Source organism: Mesoplodon densirostris, chromosome 11 (assembly GCF_025265405.1).
Source record: "Mesoplodon densirostris isolate mMesDen1 chromosome 11, mMesDen1 primary haplotype, whole genome shotgun sequence".
NCBI classification, from domain to species: domain Eukaryota; kingdom Metazoa; phylum Chordata; class Mammalia; order Artiodactyla; family Ziphiidae; genus Mesoplodon; species Mesoplodon densirostris.
In genome coordinates this window covers 72,398,033-72,419,090 of record NC_082671.1, presented here as the reverse complement: position 1 = coordinate 72,419,090, position 21,058 = coordinate 72,398,033, and the positions used below count along the sequence as shown (strand labels likewise).

Below are 21,058 nucleotides of genomic sequence, written 5' to 3'. Positions count from 1 at the left end.
GGAGGCCGGGCTGGGAAGGGGCAGCCAGCTCAGAAGCTCATATTCAGGCTTCCCCTGGCATCAGGGAGACAAGATGGGGTCCCCCAAGTCCTCTGCCTGCACTCCAGTCCCTCCCCACCTGACCGCTCCAGGCAGCCCCTTGACTGCCAAGAGGAAGTGCCACAAAGAAAGGAAACTGCTTGCTGGGTGCTAGGAGCTGTGTGGGCCTCTTGGCTTCTCACTGAGCTCTGAGGGCCACTGTGGGTTTGTTTCTACCATTTAAGAGATGACCAGCCCCACTAGGCCCAGTCATTTGCCCAGGGTGGCTGGGCTGGTGAGAGGCAGAGCCGGTCTGCCTGCTCCCTACCACCCTGAGCTGTGTCAGGGGTGGTGAGATTGGCTTTGCAAAGCCCCCAGGACTACCCTCAGTGTGGGCATGGAGGCCAGTGAATGCATGTGTGCCCAGAGAGGCTGGGATGTGTGCTAATGGAGGAGGCTTGGGGTGCGTGGGAAGGAGGCAGGGAGGGCTCAGGGTACCACAAGGAGGAGGGTGCGGCCAGGCTCTTATCCTGCTGTTCCTGCCCCTGTGACCCCTCCATCTTCCAGGCAGGCCCTGGGAGAGGGGCTTGAGGAAGAAGAATGGGGTGGACGTACAGATGCATTTGCTGGGAGCTGGCTGGACAAGGTTTGGGGGAGTCCTGGGCAGGGTGCCTGACCCCAGCTCTCTGCAGCAAGAGAGAGAGGGAATTAGAATAGGCTTCTGGGGTCATTCCCCCCGCCTGACCCCAGCTGAGGCTTTAGTGAGTCAGACTTTGTTTTGAAAAAGATTGATTTTGGCCAGGGGGTGGGTTTTTATAGAGGTAAGAGCCCCAGTTTTGGAGCCAAGAGCCTGATTCTAATCCTGTCCTGGCCAGTCATCTGTGTGAACTGGGGCAAGCGACTCAGCCTCTGCGACCTCCAGTGTCCCCCATTGGTCCAGCGGGTTGATGGTGGTCCCCTCTCATGGGAGTGTTGTGAAGTCATTGAAATAAGGCACGTAAAGCACCCAGCATGATGGAGGCCTGCCCAGCTGTGCTGACCACTCTCCCAGCATGGCCCCGCCATCTCTGCTCCAGGCCCTTCTGCCTCCCTGGGATGAGTCACAGAACTTGCATTTGGGTACCTGCGCTGCTAGTGGTCCCCACTAACCACCTTCTGGGCCTCCAGGGGGAAATCTGCATCTCAAAGGGCCCTGTGAACTCCTCACCGTAGGGTCAGCCTGGCTGAGGATGGAGAGAAGGGAGCAGACAGCGGTGGAGGAGAGAAGCTGTGCCTACAGCGCTGCCCATAGTGCCTCCTCTGGGGGAGGAGAAGGGAAGAAAAATGCGGGGGTGGGAGGTGCTGTCACCTGACGGCCAGGTGTCTGGGTGTTTCACACAGCCCCACGTGGCTGGGGCCATGTGAAGACTCGCAGTCTTCTCTCAGAGAGGAAAGCCACAGATTTTATTTTTTTTCTCCTTCTTTGCCCTCTCCTGACCCCATGCCTCCTCTCTCTGACTTCCTCAGGCCCATTCAGTCGCCGATGTTAGCACGTCTATACCAGGAGCTCTGGGCTAGAGGCTGGGGCAGGGGATACACTGTCCCTGGGGGCTACTGGCCTCCTTCCCTCTCTGTGTAGACAGAAGTGACCACCAGCAGATCCAAGCTCCCTGCAGAGGGACTTGTGGAGGGGGCCGTCCTGGTATGGGACCTCTTCCCCCAGCAGCCCGCATCCGTTGAAGGTGCACGCAGCCTGGCTCTCCCAGCCCAGAAGGAGACTGAAAAAATTCAGTGCTGTTGGCTTGCAGCCCTCTCTCCCCTGCTGCCCACTCAGGGGTGTGCTCAGGGCACTGAGACCCTCCTCAGTGCAGCCCCCGGGCCAGCTAGACAGGGTGCAGGTGGAGGGCGAAGGCCCCAGAAGGAGGCTTTGAATGAGCTCCAAAGGTAGAGCCATTTGCTTCATTCATTCACAGATCATTTACTGAGCACCTGCTGTGTACATGGCACTGAAATCCTGTGGGATATATTTGAAGTCAGCTTCAGGCATGAATTGTGCGGGGGATGTAGAGGTCGTAGGCTTGGAGTCACCATCCTGGCTTCCTTATTAACTAAATGGGCCAGTCATGTAGACTTTTAAGCATCAGGTCCTTATTTGTGAAACAGGGAAGGGAATACGTACTTCACAGGGAGGTGGTGAGGGTACTCCATGGCAGGGGGTAGACCGCCTGGGGTCGAATCCCTTCTTGGTTGGTTACTGGCTGTGTAACCATGAGCAAGGTACTAAACTTCTCTGTGCTTCAGTTTCCTCATCTGTAAATTGGGGTAACCATCTACCTTCTGGGGTTCCTGAGGGATGAAGCAGGTTAGTACGCGTTCAGCACTTGGAGCGCTCTGCATATATTAACTGCAAAATAAACGTCAGCTGTTATTATCGTTCTATACTTAGCACAGTGCTTGGCACACTGCAGGGCTTGGTTACTGGTGATTGTTGTCATGGCTCCAAGCCCGGGTCAGCGGTGGGCTGAGCCGGCTTATTGTGTGCGTCCCTTTGCAATTCATTCATTGAGATCATCTTGGTAGCTTGGCATCGGCCATGGTGAGAGTATTCATGGCAATTGACAAATGCTACCCATCAGAGCTTTTGTAAAGGTCTTTTTGAGAGCCGCTTTACTGCACGCGCTTCTCAGTCAGGCAAGGAGAACGCCCTGAACAGGTCGTGTGCCAGAAACCTCACACACAAGAGGTGTCTCCACCTGAAGTCTCTTAGCATCATGGCAGATGTAGACATTTATGATGTCGGAGAGTGCCAGGGGGTAAATGAATGAGGCTCTCCAGGTTGCTGACCTGGGGCATCACGGGGTGGGGACTCGTCATAGTTAGCACCACAGCCCTTTGTGCAGATTGAGAAAAGGTGCCTTCTCTGAGCAGATGAACTCCAGATAAGATGGCCTCCCACTTTCCCACCCAGCCGGGGGCCTTGCGCAGTGGCCCACCTGCACCACCCTGTGTGGCAGCCTGCTGAGGGCAGAGGAGATCTGTATTTCAGCAGGCCTGCACCCATTTGTAGCTCGTCTTCTCTAGATGGGTGGGTGGCTTCCTGCTGGGTTTGGCAGGAGGCAGAGAAGCCTTCAGAGAGGAGGTGGCATTTGAGCCAGACCCTGATGAAGGGAAGAGGGTGCTCTGGGGGAGGGGCTAGCATGAGCTGAGGGCTGGAGGCAGGTCCAGCAGAGCTCAAGCTCACTAGGGGTTCCAGGGGGGATTCTGGCAGCTGCTGAGATAGGAAACGAGGGTGGCTGGACTGTGAATGGCCTTTGGGTGGGCCTGATGGAGCCCCTGGAGGTTATTTATCTTTAATTGGGGTTTGGAGCTTGGATCCATTTCGGCCTCTCCCACAAGCCCAAGAGGCTCCTGTAGAAAGTTCTGATGAGAAAAGTGACTCCCGGGGAAGTTAAGCTCCTTACCCAAGAGCAGTAGCAAGTTAGTGGTAAATCGAGGAGTCAAGCCCCGGCAGTCCCATGCTGCATAAATACATAAATAAATAAATAAACAAACAAATAAATAAGGGGTGAATGAATGCAAGGGTGAGTGAACGAGTGAATGGGTGGATGAATGAAGGAGGAAAGAAAGAAATAAGACAAGGATAAGCAGGCAGAACTCCAAGGCCTTTAGAAAGAGCCCGGTCCAGTGTTCCCATTGTACAGACAGAAAACTGAGACCAGACAGGTAGCCGGCAGGGGAGGCCAAGGCTTCCAGCAAGGGCTGCGAGGCCGGGCCTCGGGCCTCCTGACGCCGGCTCCCGGCTCTCTGCCGCAGCCCCGAACCATGATGAAGACCTTGTCCAGTGGGAACTGCACACTCAGTGTGCCCGCCAAGAACTCGTACCGCATGGTGGTGCTGGGCGCCTCGCGGGTGGGCAAGAGCTCCATCGTCTCTCGCTTCCTCAACGGCCGCTTCGAGGACCAGTACACGCCCACCATCGAGGACTTCCACCGGAAGGTCTACAACATCCGCGGCGACATGTACCAGCTGGACATCCTGGACACGTCTGGCAATCACCCCTTCCCTGCCATGCGCAGGCTCTCCATCCTCACAGGTGGGTGCCAGGGGTGGGCACAGGTGCTTGAGTATGTGAGCGTGTGTGCTCGGTACTTTACAGTTTGCAAGGCACTTGCCTATCTGAGATGAAGCTCACGACGAGCCCCCTTAGTACTGTGAGGGTCAGAGAGGTGTTGCTGCTTCGCGAGCAAAGGATGGAGCCAGGTCCCCAGTTCCATTCTGTCTGACTCTGGATCGATTGCTCATGGCTGCTGGCACTGCCTTCCAGATCAGGAGCTGATAGACTCTGCACTGGGGCTTTACCTCCCCAGGGAACAGAGGGGCTGCTGCCTTCCTTCTGTGGGGGTGACCCAGCAGAGCTCCAGGGCCTGGGGTCAGTCTGTCGGGCTCTGATCTATTAACACTGCAGGGCTTTTCCACCTCTCAGAGAGGCAGGGGCCGGACCCAGGCAGTGATCAGCCAGAGGGGCTGGTGGGGACCTGCGGGTGCTGGGAACTCGGTAATAATCACGGTAACGGTCATGGCAATAGCTAACACTTACCAAGAGCTGTGTGCCTGGGCCTGTTTCTAGAGCTTGGCATGTATTTATTTAACCCTCACAGCTAACCTCGGAGACAGGTATTTGCCTCCATTTTACAACTGGAGAAACTGAGGCCCAGAGAGGTTGAGTTACTCCAGGTGATAGATAGCACAGCTGGTAAATGACAGTCTGGCTCTCATGCTTTACCACTGGGCTATCCTGTAGCCTCTTGGCCCGGCTGGGAGTGGTGGGGAAGGGAGGAGATTGTGGGAGACTAAGGGGGCAGGTAGAGATGTCAGACTGGGCCATGATTTTCATCGCTCAAGCAGTCTTGTGTGGTAGCTAAGAGGACAGGTCCAGAAACTGGTCTGCCTGGGTCTGAATCCTGGTTCCACTGCTTCCTGGTTTTGTCCCTCTGAGCAAATGACTTTATCTCTTTGTGCCTCAGTTTTCTCATCTGTAAGTTGGCATCACATTAGCACCCATTCCAAAGGTCTTTGTGAGAAGTTAAATGAGTTAATATAGGGAAAGTGCTTGGTGATTGGAAGGTACGTGCTCAAGAATTATGGGTCTTAAACCTACATTTGCAGTATGCCTGCAATGGGCTATGCAGGCCCATTTCCTAAACCCTGCACCTGCCACTGCTGGGCGGCGATGAAGGGAAGAAATGAGCAAGTAACCCCCCAGCCATCACTAAAACAACCCCGCAAATCGAGATACTTCTACACTGAGAAACCCTAGCCATGCCCACTCCTCTCCCCACGGCCCGGTCAAGACTCCTCCCTGAGTGCCCTGGATAGACAGCTTCCTCTTCCGGCTGTCCTCGCTGACCATGTGACCCAGATCACACTCAGACTGTCCCACCCCACATTTTGGAGAGGGAGTGTGTGGGCAGAAGGAGCCCGGGCTGACCTGGGTTCCAGTCCTGGCTCTACCGCTTGATGGCTTAGATGTGTGACCATACATCTGGATCTCAGTCTTCCCAGCTGCACAATGGGCATAACCTTGCTTCCTCCCAGGGTGGCTTTGAGGACTGCAGGAGATCGTGTGGGGGGCATTTCCAGGACTCGATGGAGATTGCAAGGATGTTGCTCTCCCGGCCGTGGGGAGGGGACTGGGTGACCACCAACAGAAATAAGGCTAACAGAGGGAGAGAGTAGATGTGGAGAGGGACCACATGCGTATTTCCAAAGTTAATTTTTAATTACACAAATAACACACAAACACACCCTCCTCTAAACATACAGATAAGGCTAAAAAGCCCCCTTGCCCCATGCCCCCAACCGCAGGCTCCTGCTCCCTCCCCCGAGGTAGCCACCCCATCAGTCTTCCAGGCCCCCCATGAACACTTTGACATTCACATTTGTGTCCCCGTAATGGAGAGTATTTTCGTCTCATTTTTACGTGCACATATTCCAAGCACATCTGCCTGCTGCCCGCTTTTTTCACTCACCAGCCCGTGCCTCATTTTCCAACCTGGTGCTGGTACACAGCAAATTCTGAAAGCCATTAATTCTGCCGCCAGCTCTCCTTCCAGCTGCCAGCCAGGCGACTCTGAAGCTTGGCATCACAGTCTTCCATCTGGATATGTCAAGGCTGCAGAGTCCTCAGGGGCCCAGCATTAGCCTTAACGGGATGGGTTTGGCAGCCTAAGCAGAAACCGTCGCCAGGCCAGCGCTGCCTTGCAAGTGCCTTTCTAAACGGCCCACACCGTCCTCCATCCCGTCCCACCCCATGCACACCACCAGCTTTATGAACACCCACTGTGCGCCGTGACGACATCTCCCTCTGCTCCAGAGAGCGTCATTGGCTGGAACGTGGTCCTGAATGTGGCGTGTGCTATTCTGGGGGGACAAATGGCGTGCCCGGGGGGTCCAGAGGAAGGAAGCAGCAGTGCTACCAGAAGCTGGCATCACTTGCTTCTCCTCTCGAGAGCTTGGGCCAGTCCCAGGCACCTGTGAGCCTCGGTTGCTTATAAAACAGGGCTCTTAACGTCTCCCCACAGGTTCTCAAGAGTTTAAGTCAAAGTGCAAAAGGTACTTTGAGTGTGAGATTGTGATCACTGTAGTGAGATGTGGAAGTCGGGGTGGAGGCACCAGCCCTCTCTCACCCTCCCTGCCTCCCCTGCCACCTCCCCATCATCCCTGTTTCAAAGACCTGTGCTGAGGGATGCAGCAAGTTGTAGCAGGGGTAGCGTGGGCTTCGGAGGCGCGTGTTCACTTGTTCATCCGTGATTTATTCAAGAATCAGAGGACACCTGTGTGTGCCAGGACCAGCCAGGTGAGGACAGAATTGGGTCCACATCTCGGCCTAGCCACCCCTGAGCTGTGTGATCTTGGGCTGGTTGCTCACCCTCTCTGAGCCCCAGTTGGCTCACCCATCACATGAAAGTAATGAACTCTCCCTCACACATGTTCCGTGAGGAGTCAAGTGGGAACCCACGCGACTCTCGCAGGTGCTTGTTCTCATTTTCCTTTTGAGACCCAAGATCACTGAGCACATGTCACTCTCCATTCATTATCTCATCAAACCTTCAAAAGTAGCCTACATGGGACAGGTGGGGAAACTGAGGTTTACAGAGGTGGTATGACCCGCTGAAGGCCGTGTGGAAAGTGAGTGGAGGGGGCAAGAGGTAACTCTGTGTTCCAACTATTGCGTCGGGGGCTATTCCAGGCCCTGGGGATGTGCGCTGAACAGCAAGACCCCTGCTCTTGTGCAAACTGTATTTCTTTCTTTTTTCTTTTTTTTTTTTTTTTTGCGGTACGCGGGCCTCTCACTGTTGTGTCCTCTCCCGTTGCGGAGCACAGGCTCCGTACGCGCAGGCTCAGCGGCCATGGCTCACGGGCCCAGCCGCTCCGCGGCACGTGGGATCTTCCCAGACCGGGGCACGAATCCGTGTCCCCTGCATCGGCAGGCAGACTCTCAACCACTGCACCACCAGGGAAGACCCTGTATTTCTTATTATTCTAACACAGTCCACACAAGCTCACAAATCACTCACCCTGTCTCCAGCCCTGCCAAGAAACGTAGGGCTGATTCATTGTGTTTGAACCAGGCTGTGCCATGTATTAGCTCTGTGACAAGGGATTTAACCTTCTGGGCCTCAGTCTCCTGCTCTGGAAAATGGGGGGAATAATAGCAGTTCCCCGCTAGAGTCACTGTGAAGGTCAAGTCAGGGAGCGGGGAGGGGCGAGGGGTGGGTGGTGCGGTCAGGAGCCGCCTGTGAACTCACCGCCTGGGGTTCCTCTCCCCACAGGCGACGTTTTCATCCTGGTGTTCAGTCTGGATAATCGGGACTCCTTCGACGAGGTCAAGCGCCTCCAGAAGCAGATCCTGGAGGTCAAGTCCTGCCTGAAGAACAAGACCAAGGAAGTGGCAGAGCTGCCCATGGTCATCTGCGGCAACAAAAGCGACCATGGCGAGCTGTGCCGCCAGGTGCCCACCACCGAGGCCGAGCTGCTGGTGTCGGGCGACGGGAACTGTGCCTACTTCGAGGTGTCGGCCAAGAAGAACACCAACGTGGACGAGATGTTCTACGTGCTCTTCAGCATGGCCAAGCTGCCGCACGAGATGAGCCCCGCCCTGCACCGCAAGATCTCCGTGCAGTACGGGGACGCCTTCCACCCCAGGCCCTTCTGCATGCGCCGAGTCAAGGACATGGACGCCTACGGCATGGTCTCGCCCTTTGCCCGCCGTCCCAGCGTCAACAGTGACCTCAAATACATCAAGGCCAAGGTCCTCCGGGAGGGCCAAGCCCGCGAGCGGGACAAATGCACCATCCAGTGAGCAGGAGGGACGCTGGGGTGGGGCTTGGGCGGTGCCTTACGGTGGGGGGGCTGTGGCCCCGGGTGCCCGCTGCCCGCATCCCCCCCCATGAGACCCCAACAGCAGTCACGTTCTAAGACCTTTGGCGCCAGACTGGAGGCCCCCAGCCTCCAGCCTCTGTGCAGTCTCCTGCCTTCAACCACTTCCCTCCTATTCCCCCTTTCCGCCACTCCCTCTTGGTTTCAGCTTCTCCGTGGGTTGGGAGGGGAATCCCTGCAGGATAAGAGGCAAGGTTGGGCGACATCTGAACTTATGCCAGGACCCAGTCAGAGCTTGCTTGAGGGGCCAGAGGGGCCAGGAGCCCTGCATCCGATGGAGACTCCTGGAACCTCCCAGATGAAAATGATACCCAGAGCCAGCTGGGAGAGGGCTCCACTGTCCTGGTGGAAGACCCAGCTTGGTTTAGGAGGCAGCTGGGAGTCTCCTCCCACCCCATCCTGAAACGCTTACCCTCTGGCTCAGCTGGTTCTATCCCCTGCCCCCCAACTTGGCCCTCAGCTGCCCCTGACATTGAGCCAGGGGTGTGTGTTCAAAGGAGGCTACGTCGCCTGGCCCATGTCCATCTCTTGGACCGCCTTCCTCAGCCTCTTCTCCCAGGTTCCTCTCGTCTGCTGGTTGTGCTTTGTTGTTGCAGCTGTTATGTCGTGTTCCCAGTAGGAATGGAAATCGCTGTACTGTAAAAGCCTAGTGACCCCTCATTGGCAAGGCCCCCCCCGCACAGTTCAGATCCACTGCCTCCACTGGGGACACCTTTGTCCCACATTCCAGATGGGGCTTCTGTGGCCTGTCTGCAGCTGGACGCTGCCCTCTACCAAGCTTCACCGTTCACACTCACACAGGCGGGGCAGGCCTGTGGGGGCAGCTTCTCCTCTTGCCTCCATTTCCCAGAGGGGGTGGCTGAGACTCAGAGGGCAAAGTGACATGCCCCAGCTCCGCCTCCCGGCTACTTCTGGACACAGCTCCACCTGGAACCAGGCTGTCCTCTACTGTGCTGGTTCCTCAAGCATTTATTGAGCGCCTGCTGGGTGCTGGGTCCACCCTGTGCTAGGAAACAAAGAGGGTGAGCAATGCACTTTACGCCCCCGAGACCAAGCCTCCCCGGCTCTGGCCTCTTTCCCATCCCCCGCCTGGCCGCTGCCCACCCCTGCTGCCCCACTGCCTCTGTACACGCAGCTGTTGGCAGGCATGGAAGAGCAGCTGGGAGCCAGAGCTGAGCCCGGGAGAGGCAGCTAGGAATCCCAGTGGGCCTTTTCCTGGTGCCTGTGATTGGGTTGTGCTGGGTACCAGGCATGGTGAGATTTGAACCTGTGGACCAAAGGCTCTTGTCATCAGCTGTTAAAAAATACATTTTATATTTTGAACCTCCTTGAAACTATTGAAGTTCAGGGCCACAAGGGACCTTAGTGATCATCTAGTGAATCTGAGGCCTAGAGAGGGTAAGTAACTTGCTCCAGGTCACACAGCAAGCCTATGAGTGGCAGAAGCAGGGTTAGGTCTGGCATTCAGCACGCACCATGGTGTGCCCCTCTCCTGATGCTGCCTGAGCCCCTGGGGCCTTCAGGGGTTTGAGGTGTTGTCTCCCTGACCCTGTCCCTAAATCTGCCTTTGAGGGCTCCTGTAGGGTCTGTGTACATTGTGCCCACGTATATACATGTACATACACATGAACACACAGACATAAACGTGCCCTGGCCTCAGCTCTGCACACCCCCACCCCACGCTGGCCCCTGCTGCTCAAGGCAGCCGCTCTGACCCTGCTTCTGTGCCCACACCTGCCCCCAGCTTGAACCGTCTAAGCAGACCGAGTACCTTGGCCAGGACAGGTGTGTGGCCTGGTCTCACTCAGTCACACCCCTGCTTCCCCCTATCTCTGTGTACACTCTCAATTAAAGTGGGTTTGTTTCTAAGCCGTGTCCTTGACCATGTGTATTTTCTGTATTTCCAAGAAGAGATGTGGCTCTTCCTCCAACCAAAGCTGACCTTTCCATCCCCGAATTGCACCTGCCTGGTGCCCTTGCCCTGCGTGTCAGCACTGAGTCAGCCTTCAAGGTTAAGTATGTGGAGGGCGGGGGGAATAAAACCCCTGGCCCTCCTGGGTCCTCTGAGGGGTGTATGCTGAGTTGTTCATGTCCCTTTGGAGGAGTGGCCAGGTCAGACAGGAGAGGCCTCCCCGTGGACCATTAGCCCTTTGGGGTCACCATATGACCAAGTTCTGGGTGGCTTCCAGAACCACCCAGAGAACATTTGGCAATATCTAGAAACAGTTTTGATTGTCAAAACTGGGGAGGGGGGCGCTTCCCTGGTGGAGCAGTGGTTGAGAGTCCGCCTGCCGATGCAGGGGACGCGGGTTCGTGCCCCGGTCCAGGAAGATCCCACATGCCGCAGAGCGGCTGGACCCGTAAGCCACGGCTGCTGAGCCTGCGCGTCCAGAGCCTGTGCTCCGCAACGGGAGAGGCCACAACAGTGAGAGGCCCACGTACCGCAAAACAAACAAACAAACAAACAAACAAAAACTGGGGAAGGGGGCGCATGCTATTAGCACCTGGTGGGTAGAGACCAGGGACGATGCTGAACACCTCACCATAAAGTGTTACCCCGCCCTGAATGTCAGCAATGGGCAGCCTCCCCGCTTGGACTGTCAACCCTTGAGATCAGGACACGGCCCATGTCTATGTATGGTTGATACAACATATAACTTTCTGGATGATAAACACTGGACAAGCACAGTGTGCCCTTGTGTGAAATGAGATAGGACACGGGAGGGGAATGGCAGGTGGAGGTGGAGGGAGAAGGTCTTGTCCCCACGCAACCCCGAACATGGCGCCTTGGACCGAGGTTCTCCCTCGGCGGAGGGAAGGTAAGGGAATCAGCCACACACCTGCTGCGTGATCGACACCCTTAGTCTCGCTCCATCTTCGTATCTTCCAGCCCCGTAAGAAACATGCTCCTCATAGTCACCCCTTCTTGTGGTGCGGAATTAAGCTCAGAGAGCTCAATACCTTGTCCAAGAAGGCACAGCTGGTGAACGGGCAGATCAGGGACTTGAAACCAGAGGCCGTCTGAGCTCCGTGTGAGTGAGGAAAGGATTTTGCATCTGGGAGATGGAGACAGGTCTGTGCTTTTGATCAGTCAGCAAATACCACTGAGCAGGGAGGTTCAGAGAGAAGGCGGACAAGGTCTCTGCCTGCCAAGGGCTCACAATCCAGAGGGAGAGACCCTTGTGCGGACATTCACAAAGCAAGGTGAGCTTGGCTATGGTGGAGGAAAACCAGGTGAGCCTGGGAGAGCTCCCGACCTCTGCCTAGCTGGGAGCCCAGCTTCCCTCCCATCCTTTGCCCATGCCAGACAGAGAAAGTCAAAGTGGGAGACGAGTCACCCTGATGCTCTCCCAGTCCTGGTTTCTGTAAATGTGAGATGTGGAGGTGAACATTCCCTTCTGCATTGGAGGTCAGAACTGCACCCTAAGAAGGGCTAAACGGAGAGGTAGCTGGGCGCACCTTCCATGCAAGCCTTCCACGGGGCATCGGAGCTGGGGCACCTCTGCCATGCCATTCCTCCACGTGGGACTGTGAACAAGTCCTGTCTTCTCCCAGGCTTCAGTTTCTTCATCTCTAAGTGGGAGGTGGGGAGGAGGACAGCTGGACCCGACAGCACACGAACAGCCCCTTACAGCCTTATGTTCTCTGCGAAAAGGAATTAATATTCCTACTCCATAACCCACAACATTCTGATCGTTACTAAACAGAACACGTTTGCTCCAGCCCCGGCCCCAGCCCCACCCCGTGCATCCCACAGATTGGCCCTGGAATGGGGTTAACAAGCAGAAAGCTGGGGCAGAGGAGGAAGATGCCCCTGACAAATAGCCCTGGCATGGAGGGTGGAATAAGATTGCAGGAAAATTCCCCTCATGGGGAGACCATTCAGAGATAAGCCCAGGACAGCCAGTTTAATTCCCAGCCTAGGAAGGGAGCGTTGGGAATCTGATTTCAGAGAATTCTGAGCTATGAACTCTAAGTACTTGTTCTGTTCCGCCTCCCTGAACCTGTCACTTATTCCAAAGAAAAACTTCAGCCTGCATCCAGGCTTGGTGGGGGCTGATGGGAGGCCAGTTGGGGCTCTGCTGGGCTCGGCCTGTTCCTGCAGCCTCTTGTTGCATCCTCGAGGCAAAGCTATGAGGAAGGATTATGAATCCCCATATGAGGGAACTGAGGCTCAGAGAGGTACAGGCACATGCCCCAGACTGTACAGCTGTTAAGTGGCAGAGCTGGGCTAGAATTCACCACTGATTGCAAAGCATGTTTTCTCCCCAGAGCTTTCATAACTGAGCCAGCTAGGAGCTGCTCTCTGGAGGGGGAAGCCAGCAGTTTGGGGTGTGATGTCTGAACATGGTTCCGAGAACTTGGGCAAGTGTCATTCACAGGGAGTGAGATGCCCTGCCACTCATAGCCAAGGGCGCAGCCACTGTAGCCGGAGGGGAACTTGACTTCTCTCTCATGGAGAAGCCCAAGGTGAGCATGCTAGGCCAGAGTATGGCTCTGTTCCACCTGATCATTCAGGCAACCAAGTCTCAGGCTCCTGTATCTCTAGGACCATGTCACATCTGCAAGGTCAAAGCCACTGCCACATTCAGGTTCAGCCAGAAAGGGAAGGGAAGAGGGTGCAGACACTGCACATCTGCTGTTTTCAGGGCCCTGGACACATCCCTTCTGCTCACTTTCCACTGGCGAGATTCAGTCATGTGACCAAACCTACCTATGAGAAGGGCTGAGAAACACAGTTCCTTGCTAGGTGGCCCCGTACCCAATGGTGACTCGTGGAAGAAGAGGAGGAGTGACTGGCTGGCCAGCTAACTGTCCCCATGAAGCCACCCTCAAGCAGCGGGTCTGGACCTCAGGACTCACATTCAACCCGACTTCCAACAAGCTCCACTCAGTAGACGTGATCAGAAAGCAGCTCTGACCTCCCACTGTTTCTTTCAAGTGGCTCTGGGTTTTGCTTTCCCCATCCCTCCATGAGAACTGGGACTGTCCCAAGACTTTTCTTATCTATACCAGAGGCACTTCAGATGGCAATACAGCCTCAGTTAAAAATCTCTGGCCATGTGATGACTGACATTTCTGTCTTCATTCAAAGGAAAGACCTTCCCCCAGCTGAGTTCTGCTGTGCGCAAAAAGCTAGAATTTGGGGAAGAGAAGGGTGGGCATGTTCTCCTCTTTTTTCACTCTCCGTCTTCCCTTTTAGCTAATTCCAGTTTCTCTCTCCTCCGTTCTTGGGAGGTGGGTCAGGCAGGAGGCTGGGGGAGAGGAGGTCAGTGGGACAGGGACGTTCCTACTTGTGGGTACCATGGTATTGTGGTAAGACTGTGTCACGCTCAGAGCTTGGGAAATGTTTAATGATGGTACTAAAATCTCGGGGGTAATTATGTAGATTTTTCAGAAACCATCCTGCCGTCACTGGGAATCTTTCACCTGTGGGTGTCCTGATGCAGTTCTGTGCATCTCTGTTTGGAGTGCCAGCTTAGTCCTTCTGCAGCCCCTAGGAATGTTCCGGCATCTGTGGATTCCCTGTGCTGAGGCCTCTTGTCCTTACAGGAGGCTCTCTTGGACAGGGCTGAAGACATCCCTTACCAGCATTCTCTCATGGTTATCCCACATCTGCTCCACATGAAACTCACATGACTTGCCTCAATTAGCTTGAGTATAAGTTGACCTGAGTTCAGTAAGTGTCTTTAGCCTCTAACCCATATGGTCTATCACCCGTTAGGTTTATCAGGCAAGGACAGTTGTCCACAGAGCCCTCGGCTACAGGGACGTGCGTCAAGCACTTGAGGCTTGAGATGAGGGCAGACACTCTCACAAGAACACCACAGTGCTCTCCAAAAATTTCCCAAGAAATCTTCTTACTACTGACTCATATCTTTGACGTAGGTGAGAAGTATGAGCATCAAGTAGCTGGTTCTTGGTCACCAACGTTGAAAATGTTACCTTTGGTTTGGCATCTTGCTTTAGAATCTGAGGTCAATATTGCTGGGTCTCAACCAAAAAGAAGGGGAGAGGGCCAGGGTCATCCACCAGGTAAAAGGGGGCAGGGGAATGACACTCAGGGAGGGGCTCCGAACTCATCCAGGAAACAGAACACTGAACAGAGAATTGAGTCAGAGCCCAGTGCAAGGACTGAACCAGCCCAGGTATCCTGGACGCACACCTTACTGTGTGTCTCAACAAGAGAGGCAGAGCATTTTAATAGTTAATACCATAGACTCTGGTCTGAGACTTTCACATCCAAATCTCAGCTCTGCTATTTTCAGGTTGAGTGTCCTTAAGCAAATTAATTTTGTATTGGTCAGCTTTCACTGCAGTAATGCTGTGTAACAAACTGCCCCCAAATTCAGTGGTTCACAACAAACATTTCTTCTTATGCTTACCGGACTCCAGGTCAGTTGCAATTTGAGTGGTTTAGGCTGGACATTGCTGGTCTTGACTTCAATACTGATCCTGTGTTAATTTAAAATTTTGATATTGTGTTCATTGTGATGTCTTATTCCATTTAGGCTGCTATAATAAAAGTACCATAAACTGGTTCTTAACAATGTGCCCATATTACATCATAAATTGGCTTATAAACAAATTACATATTGATAACAGAAACTGGCTTATAAACAACAAACATATATTTTTTCACAGTTCTGGAGGCTACAAAGTTCAGGATGAAGGCACCAGCAGCTTCAGTGTCTGGTCTGCTTACTTTTACATAGATGGCCATCTTTTCACTGTGTCGTCACACAGCAGAAGAGGCAAGGGAGCTCTCTAGGGTCTCTTCTATAAGAGCACTAATCCCATTCATAGCGGCTCCACCCTCATGACCTAACTAACTCCCCAAAACCCCACCTCCAAATACCGGCACATTGGAGGTTAGGGGTTTTTTTTGGTTTCTTTTTTAATATATCAGTGTTAATTTCCTGTTTTTTTAACTTAATTAATTTAGTTGTTTTTATTTTGGGCTGTGTTGGGTCTTCATTGCTGTGCACAGGCTTTCTCTAGTTGCGGCGAGCGGGGGCTACTCTTCGTTGTGGTGCACCGGCTTCTCATGGCGGTGGCTTCTCTTGTTGCAGAGCACGGGCTCTAGGTGTGCAGGCTTCAGTAGTTGTGGCTCACGGGCTCTAGAACACAGGCTCAGTAGTTGTGGCACATGGGCTTAGTTGCTCCGCGGCATGTGATATCTTCCCGGACCAGGGCTCGAACCCGTGTCCCCTGCATTGGCAGGCGGATTCTTAACCACTGCACCACCAGGGAAGTCCTGGAGTTTGGGTTTTAACATATGAATTTTGGGGCTGGGGGGACACAGACATTCAGTCTACAGCAGTGGATTTTTTTGCATTATTTTTTATTTTTTAAAATATTACATTAAATATTAGTTAGCTTGAGCCCTGAGTTATTATTGGCGTCTCCTTAAATTTTTGCACCCGAGGCAACTGCCACCCTCACCTCACCCTGGCTCCAGGCTACCAGGTAGTTTCTGGTCTGTTCCATATGTTTGTTCTAGGACCACCCCACCCAGGCCGAAGAGCCCGCAGCTACCCAGGGTATGCACTTCTATGATGAATCACTGGAATACAAAAGGATGGAATCATGAGAAGTCTCCTGAGACCTCGGCCTGGAGCTGACACACTCTCACTTCTCCCATACTTCATTGGCCAAAGCAAGTCATACAGCCAACCCACAACCCATGGGGTGGGGAAGTACTCTGTCCACTCCAGGGGGTGGCAAAGGGCTTGCATATATGTTCTAACACAGGGAAGGCGTGAAGGACTGCGAACATGACAATCCACCACACCTATGCTCTGGGGTGGGCACACTCCCAATGTGCTCCCTGCCCTACAGCATCAGCTCTGGCTGTGTGCCTTCTATGAACCAGCCTTGGACACATCACTCCTCTGCATCTCTGTTCCCTCATCCCTGAATCTCAGGGAAGACCACACAAAAAGGTGTACACGAAAGCACTTGGCAATTTGTAAAAGGGGTGCAAACTTCAATCATTTGACATGTGTTCACTGTAGGATTTTAAGACATGGTCCCCCAATTCTTTGACATACCTCTCTCCAAGAGGTAGGGTCTATGTCCCCTCCTCTTCATCTGGATGAGCTGCTGACTCTTCCACCAATGGTGTATGCTGGAGTGATGCTCTGTGGCTTCTAAGGCCAGCTCAGAAAAGGTCATGCGGCTCTGCCTGGTTTTCTTGGAACCTTCTCTTGCTCTCAGGATGCTCCCTTTCAGAACTCAGCTGCTGTGCAGTGAGAAGCCCGATCCACATGGAGAGGCTGTGTGTGGGGACGTTCTGGACACAGTTCCAGCTGAGCCCAGCCTGAAGGCCAGACATGTGCAGACGGGAGCCTTCAGGTGGCTCCCGCCCCAGCCATCCCAGTCTTCCGGACATAACGGAGCAGAGAGAAGCCATTCCCACCATGGTGTGTCCAAATTCCTGACCACAGGATCTGACAGCAGAAGCAAGTAGTTGTGATTTTATGCCACTAAAGTTGGAGGGGTTTGTTAGCAGCAATACATATTTAAAACATTCACCTAACCCCTTTTCACAGCCCGGGTCTCAGGGCGCAGAAATGAATCAGACGTGGTCCTTGCTCTACAGAGAACGAGAAAACAGCTCATAGCAGCGATTGCAATGTAGTCTGTCATGTGCTACGTTAGGGGCTGTGGATGCCCCATCCCTGCCTGGGTAAGGTTCTGGACTGGCCTCTCTGGGGGAGATGATGCTGGAGTTGAACCTAATGGATTAATAAAAGCTAACCAGGAGGATGAGGGAGTGTGCAAGGGACTAGAGCTCGATGCGGCTGGGGCACAGAGGGCAAAACCCACTGTTCCTTTTTTTAAAAGGATATTTATTTATTTACTTGGGGGCACCAGGTCCTCGTTGTGGCATGCAGGATCTTTAGTTGCAGCATGCGGGATCTAGTTCCCTGACCAGGGATCGAACCCGGGCCCCCTGCATTGGGAGCATGGAGTCTTAACCACTGGACCACCAGGAAAGTTGCAGATCCACTATTCCTTGAAACACCCTAAATGCCCACCAGGCTGCCACAGGATCTTTGCACTTGCAGTTATCTCCACCTGGAATGTGCTTCCTCTACAACCCCCACTGGCTCACTTGGTCCCTTCATTCATTATCTCTGCTCAGAGAAGCTTCTCCTGACTTCCTGCCCTAAGATCCCCTCCTAATCCATCACTGTTCGCCCTCTTTTTCTGCTTCATCTTTCCTGATAACATTGATCATCGCTTGACTCTTTATAATGTGTATGTTTATTCTTTTTTTTTTACATCTTTATTGGAGTATAATTGCTTTACAATGGTGTGTTAGTTTCTGCTTTATAACAATGCGTATGTTTATTGTACGTCTCTTCCGCTAGAGTGGGAACTACACAAGACTAATGCACAGGTCCTCCCAGAGTAACACAGTGCCTGGCACACAGTAGGTCTTCAATAAATATATCAGGAGCCAAGGGAGGAATGAAGAGAGAGGCCTGATCAGCTACACATTAGGAAGCCCACTCTGGCTTCAGGGAATGTGTTGGAGGGGCGTGAGAGGGGATGGTGAAGAGGGTGGATTCGAGGTTGTAGAACTGAAGACGTGGGCTCCCAAGCCAGCTGTGGGGTGTTGTGTTGGGTGGAGAGCCGAAGGCAGGTCTCAGGATTGGCATTTGGGCAGCTGGATGGTAAGTGGTGCCAGTCTCCAAAGTGGGGACGCCATCAGGACAGGGTGCAGGTTGGAAGGCCATGAGCACGGGCACAGGATGAATAGGATGGGTTGAGTTTGAGTCGTGGGAGTTTGAGGCACCCGTGGGAACTTCAAGTGCAAAGGGACCAGCAGGGGAGGGTCTGAATCTTAGGAGAGAAGTCTGGCCTTGAGTGGTGGACCTGAGGGTCATGCCAGCCTTGGGAGAGTGTGGACTAGACAGACCAGGCAGTAAAAAGAGGACCCAGAGGAACACCAGGGTTTAGGAAAAGACAGAGAGTGGAGGAAGGCAGAGGGAGAGAGGAGAGGTAGGTGGAAAACCAGAGTGTGGGTCTTGGCAGCCGGGGACCAGGAAGGTTCGAAAAGGGATAGATGGGTGCCAGTGTCAAAGCCGCCATGAAGGGGCTGACGGGCATCCACAAGACACTGGAAGAAGCCCAACTAAAGGACAGACCGCGTGTGAATGGAGGGGGTGACGAGCCAATAGCGAGGGTACCTTTTTCTCTTTCTTTTAAATTTTTGAATAAGCATGGCTGGAAAATGGAAGAGAAACTAGAAGGAGACAAGGGGTTCCAGAGGGACTGTTGTTAGTATTATTATCATTTTTGAAGATGGAGAGGCTGGAACTTGTTGAAATGCTCTTGAGAAAGATCCAGAAGAGAAGGAGGATGACAGCACAGAAGAGGAGGAAGGGTTGATTGCTGGAGAGGGGTCTCTGGAGACATGGGGAGGGCGGAGACAGGACACAGGGGGAGGCAGTGGCTTCAATCAAGAGAGAGGATGACCGCGGAGGAGAGGGCGGGGTGGAGAGCCGAGCTGCGATGGATGGAGTGAGCTGCCTGAAAGCCTTTTCTTGCCTTCCAGAACAATCAGCATCCTGATGGGCTACCTGATGGGGATGGAGGCTGGCCCCCAAGAGAGAACACTCTCCGCTCTCTAATGTTTTTATAAGAAATTAAACCTCAAGAAGAAAAGCCCGAATCAATTTTATCCAAAATGAGTAAGAAGCAGAGAGGATGGCTGCAGTCCAGGAGCGTGGGGCGTGGAATTCACAGAGACAACTAAAATGAAAAAGCCCATTTGACAATGAATATTCACTCCACAAACACGGAGCTCTCTGTGTCCCCAGACCAGCCCTAGGAGCTGGGGGCAGATGAATAAGGCTCTCAGGGAATCTTGGGGGGTGGGGAGGACACACAGGGAAGGGGGTGTGCTGCAATTCAGGGAAGTAATTGCTGATGACAGAAGGAAAGGTTTCTCAAAGGAGGTAACAATTATAGCTGCCTCTTAAGGATTTATAGAATTTTACAGGGAAGAACTTCCTGGAGGTGGAGAATCATATTATTCTACTTAATATAAGTGTAATTATATTTAATATCAAAGTTCTTAGCTCAGCGCCTGCCATATCATCAGCCCTCGATATAGATGAGCCATTAAAATATTATTACTAATAATTTTCATCCATTTATACGTTTGACTCCACCCAACTCCCTCCCCCCATTTTTTTTTTTTTTTGATGCTTATAATTACTGTGGGCCCTTGACATTCACAAGAAATAAGACAAGAGATCTTTAAGAATTCCACACTGGGAAATACTGTCCCAGCATAAACTGTCCTTCTAAAGAGGAGCAAAGTGTCGTTGGAATGTGAAACCGCTGTGTGACAGCACACTGTTTAGTCCTGTAAAGTCAGGACTGGAGCCATGTCTGCAGTTATTGACGTGCGTTCCATCGCTGATCAGCCAGCCTTGAGTCCTCGTTCAGTTGAGCGGCTCCCTAGAGCTGGGTGGGGAATCACTTCTCCTGGTTTCCACTGAGAGCATCCTATTGTGCGTTCATTTGAAGCCGCAGATCTAAGCCAGGGCTGAGTTCCCCTCTCCTCTCTTTAATCCACTTCCTGCTTCCATTTTTTTCAGACTAAAAGCCAATCATGCTTCAGACGTCTTCATCCTTCTTTCCATGATTAGCACTAGCAGTTGGAATTCTTTTGAGACCATTTTCCTGAAAGGAACAGTGTTTATCACCAGGTGGCCAGGCTAGGCTCGCTCATTAGCTCAGTTCCCTGCTGACATTTTTTGCCCCATTAAAAATATAAACTGTTAAAAATTTTTTTAAAAAACATTGCAAGCCATGGACCTTTGGATCACTTGAAATGAGACCAAATTGCATGCTAAACCCTTGAATGTCAAGGACATCTTGGGCTTTCTGATTCCCCTCCACCTCCCAAATGCAGCCTTTGAATCCCCTAATGTTCCACACCACCTAACACACACGCACACACACACATGAACATGCGGGCACGTGCCGCCATGCACACACAGGCATACAGATTCACACATATACACATGAACACACACGCGCACACAGCACATATAGCACATGCTTGCACACACCGGCTCACATGCATGCTTGCACACTCAGACACTTGTATTCACACTCACACAGGAACACACATTCAGGCTCGTGGCACCCTGGCATGCACACGTCTCCCACCACACATATATGCACACACACAAATACACACCATACACACACAGGAACACACATGCATTCACAACCATGCACACTCACACACACAGAGACATACTAATGCTCGCATGCATGCATCCACACAACCTGCCTGCATGGATGCCCCCTTACACACACATGCATGTATGCAGACACAGCATGCATGTATGCAAGGCACACTCTTGCACGCCCATAACACATGCACACACATGAATGCACGCACAGACACAGCAGGCACAGGCTTGCCCAGCACTCTGCCAAGAACAAGTGAGGAGGCGGAGGAGGAGAAGGTAGGCACATCATTCTCCTTCTAGTTCAGATGACTTCTTTTCCTTGGCACCAACTTTTGTTTCGACATCTTTGTTATTTTTTTAGATCACAAAGACACGGGACTGGAACCAAATCCCCA

The 21,058-nt window shown here is 52.9% G+C and overlaps 1 protein-coding gene across 1 annotated transcript; it reads left to right on the top strand.

Moving 5' to 3' along the window:
* Positions 1-3,804: 3,804 nt before the first annotated feature.
* Positions 3,805-8,359, top strand: RASD2 (RASD family member 2). The gene is made up of 2 exons (XM_060113660.1): positions 3,805-4,090; positions 7,830-8,359. The coding sequence occupies exons 1-2, from the start codon at positions 3,820-3,822 to the stop codon at positions 8,357-8,359; spliced, it is 801 nt and encodes a 266-aa protein (XP_059969643.1). The 5' UTR covers positions 3,805-3,819.
* The last annotated feature ends 12,699 nt before the right edge of the window (positions 8,360-21,058 follow it).

Bases quoted from the DNA above. Each gene is read 5' to 3' on its own strand.
- RASD2 (XM_060113660.1), top strand. From the start codon at position 3,820: ATGATGAAGACCTTGTCCAGTGGGAACTGCACACTCAGTGTGCCCGCC. The intron at 4,091-7,829 runs GTGGGTGCCAGG...CTCTCCCCACAG, and splicing joins CAGGCTCTCCATCCTCACAG to GCGACGTTTTCATCCTGGTG.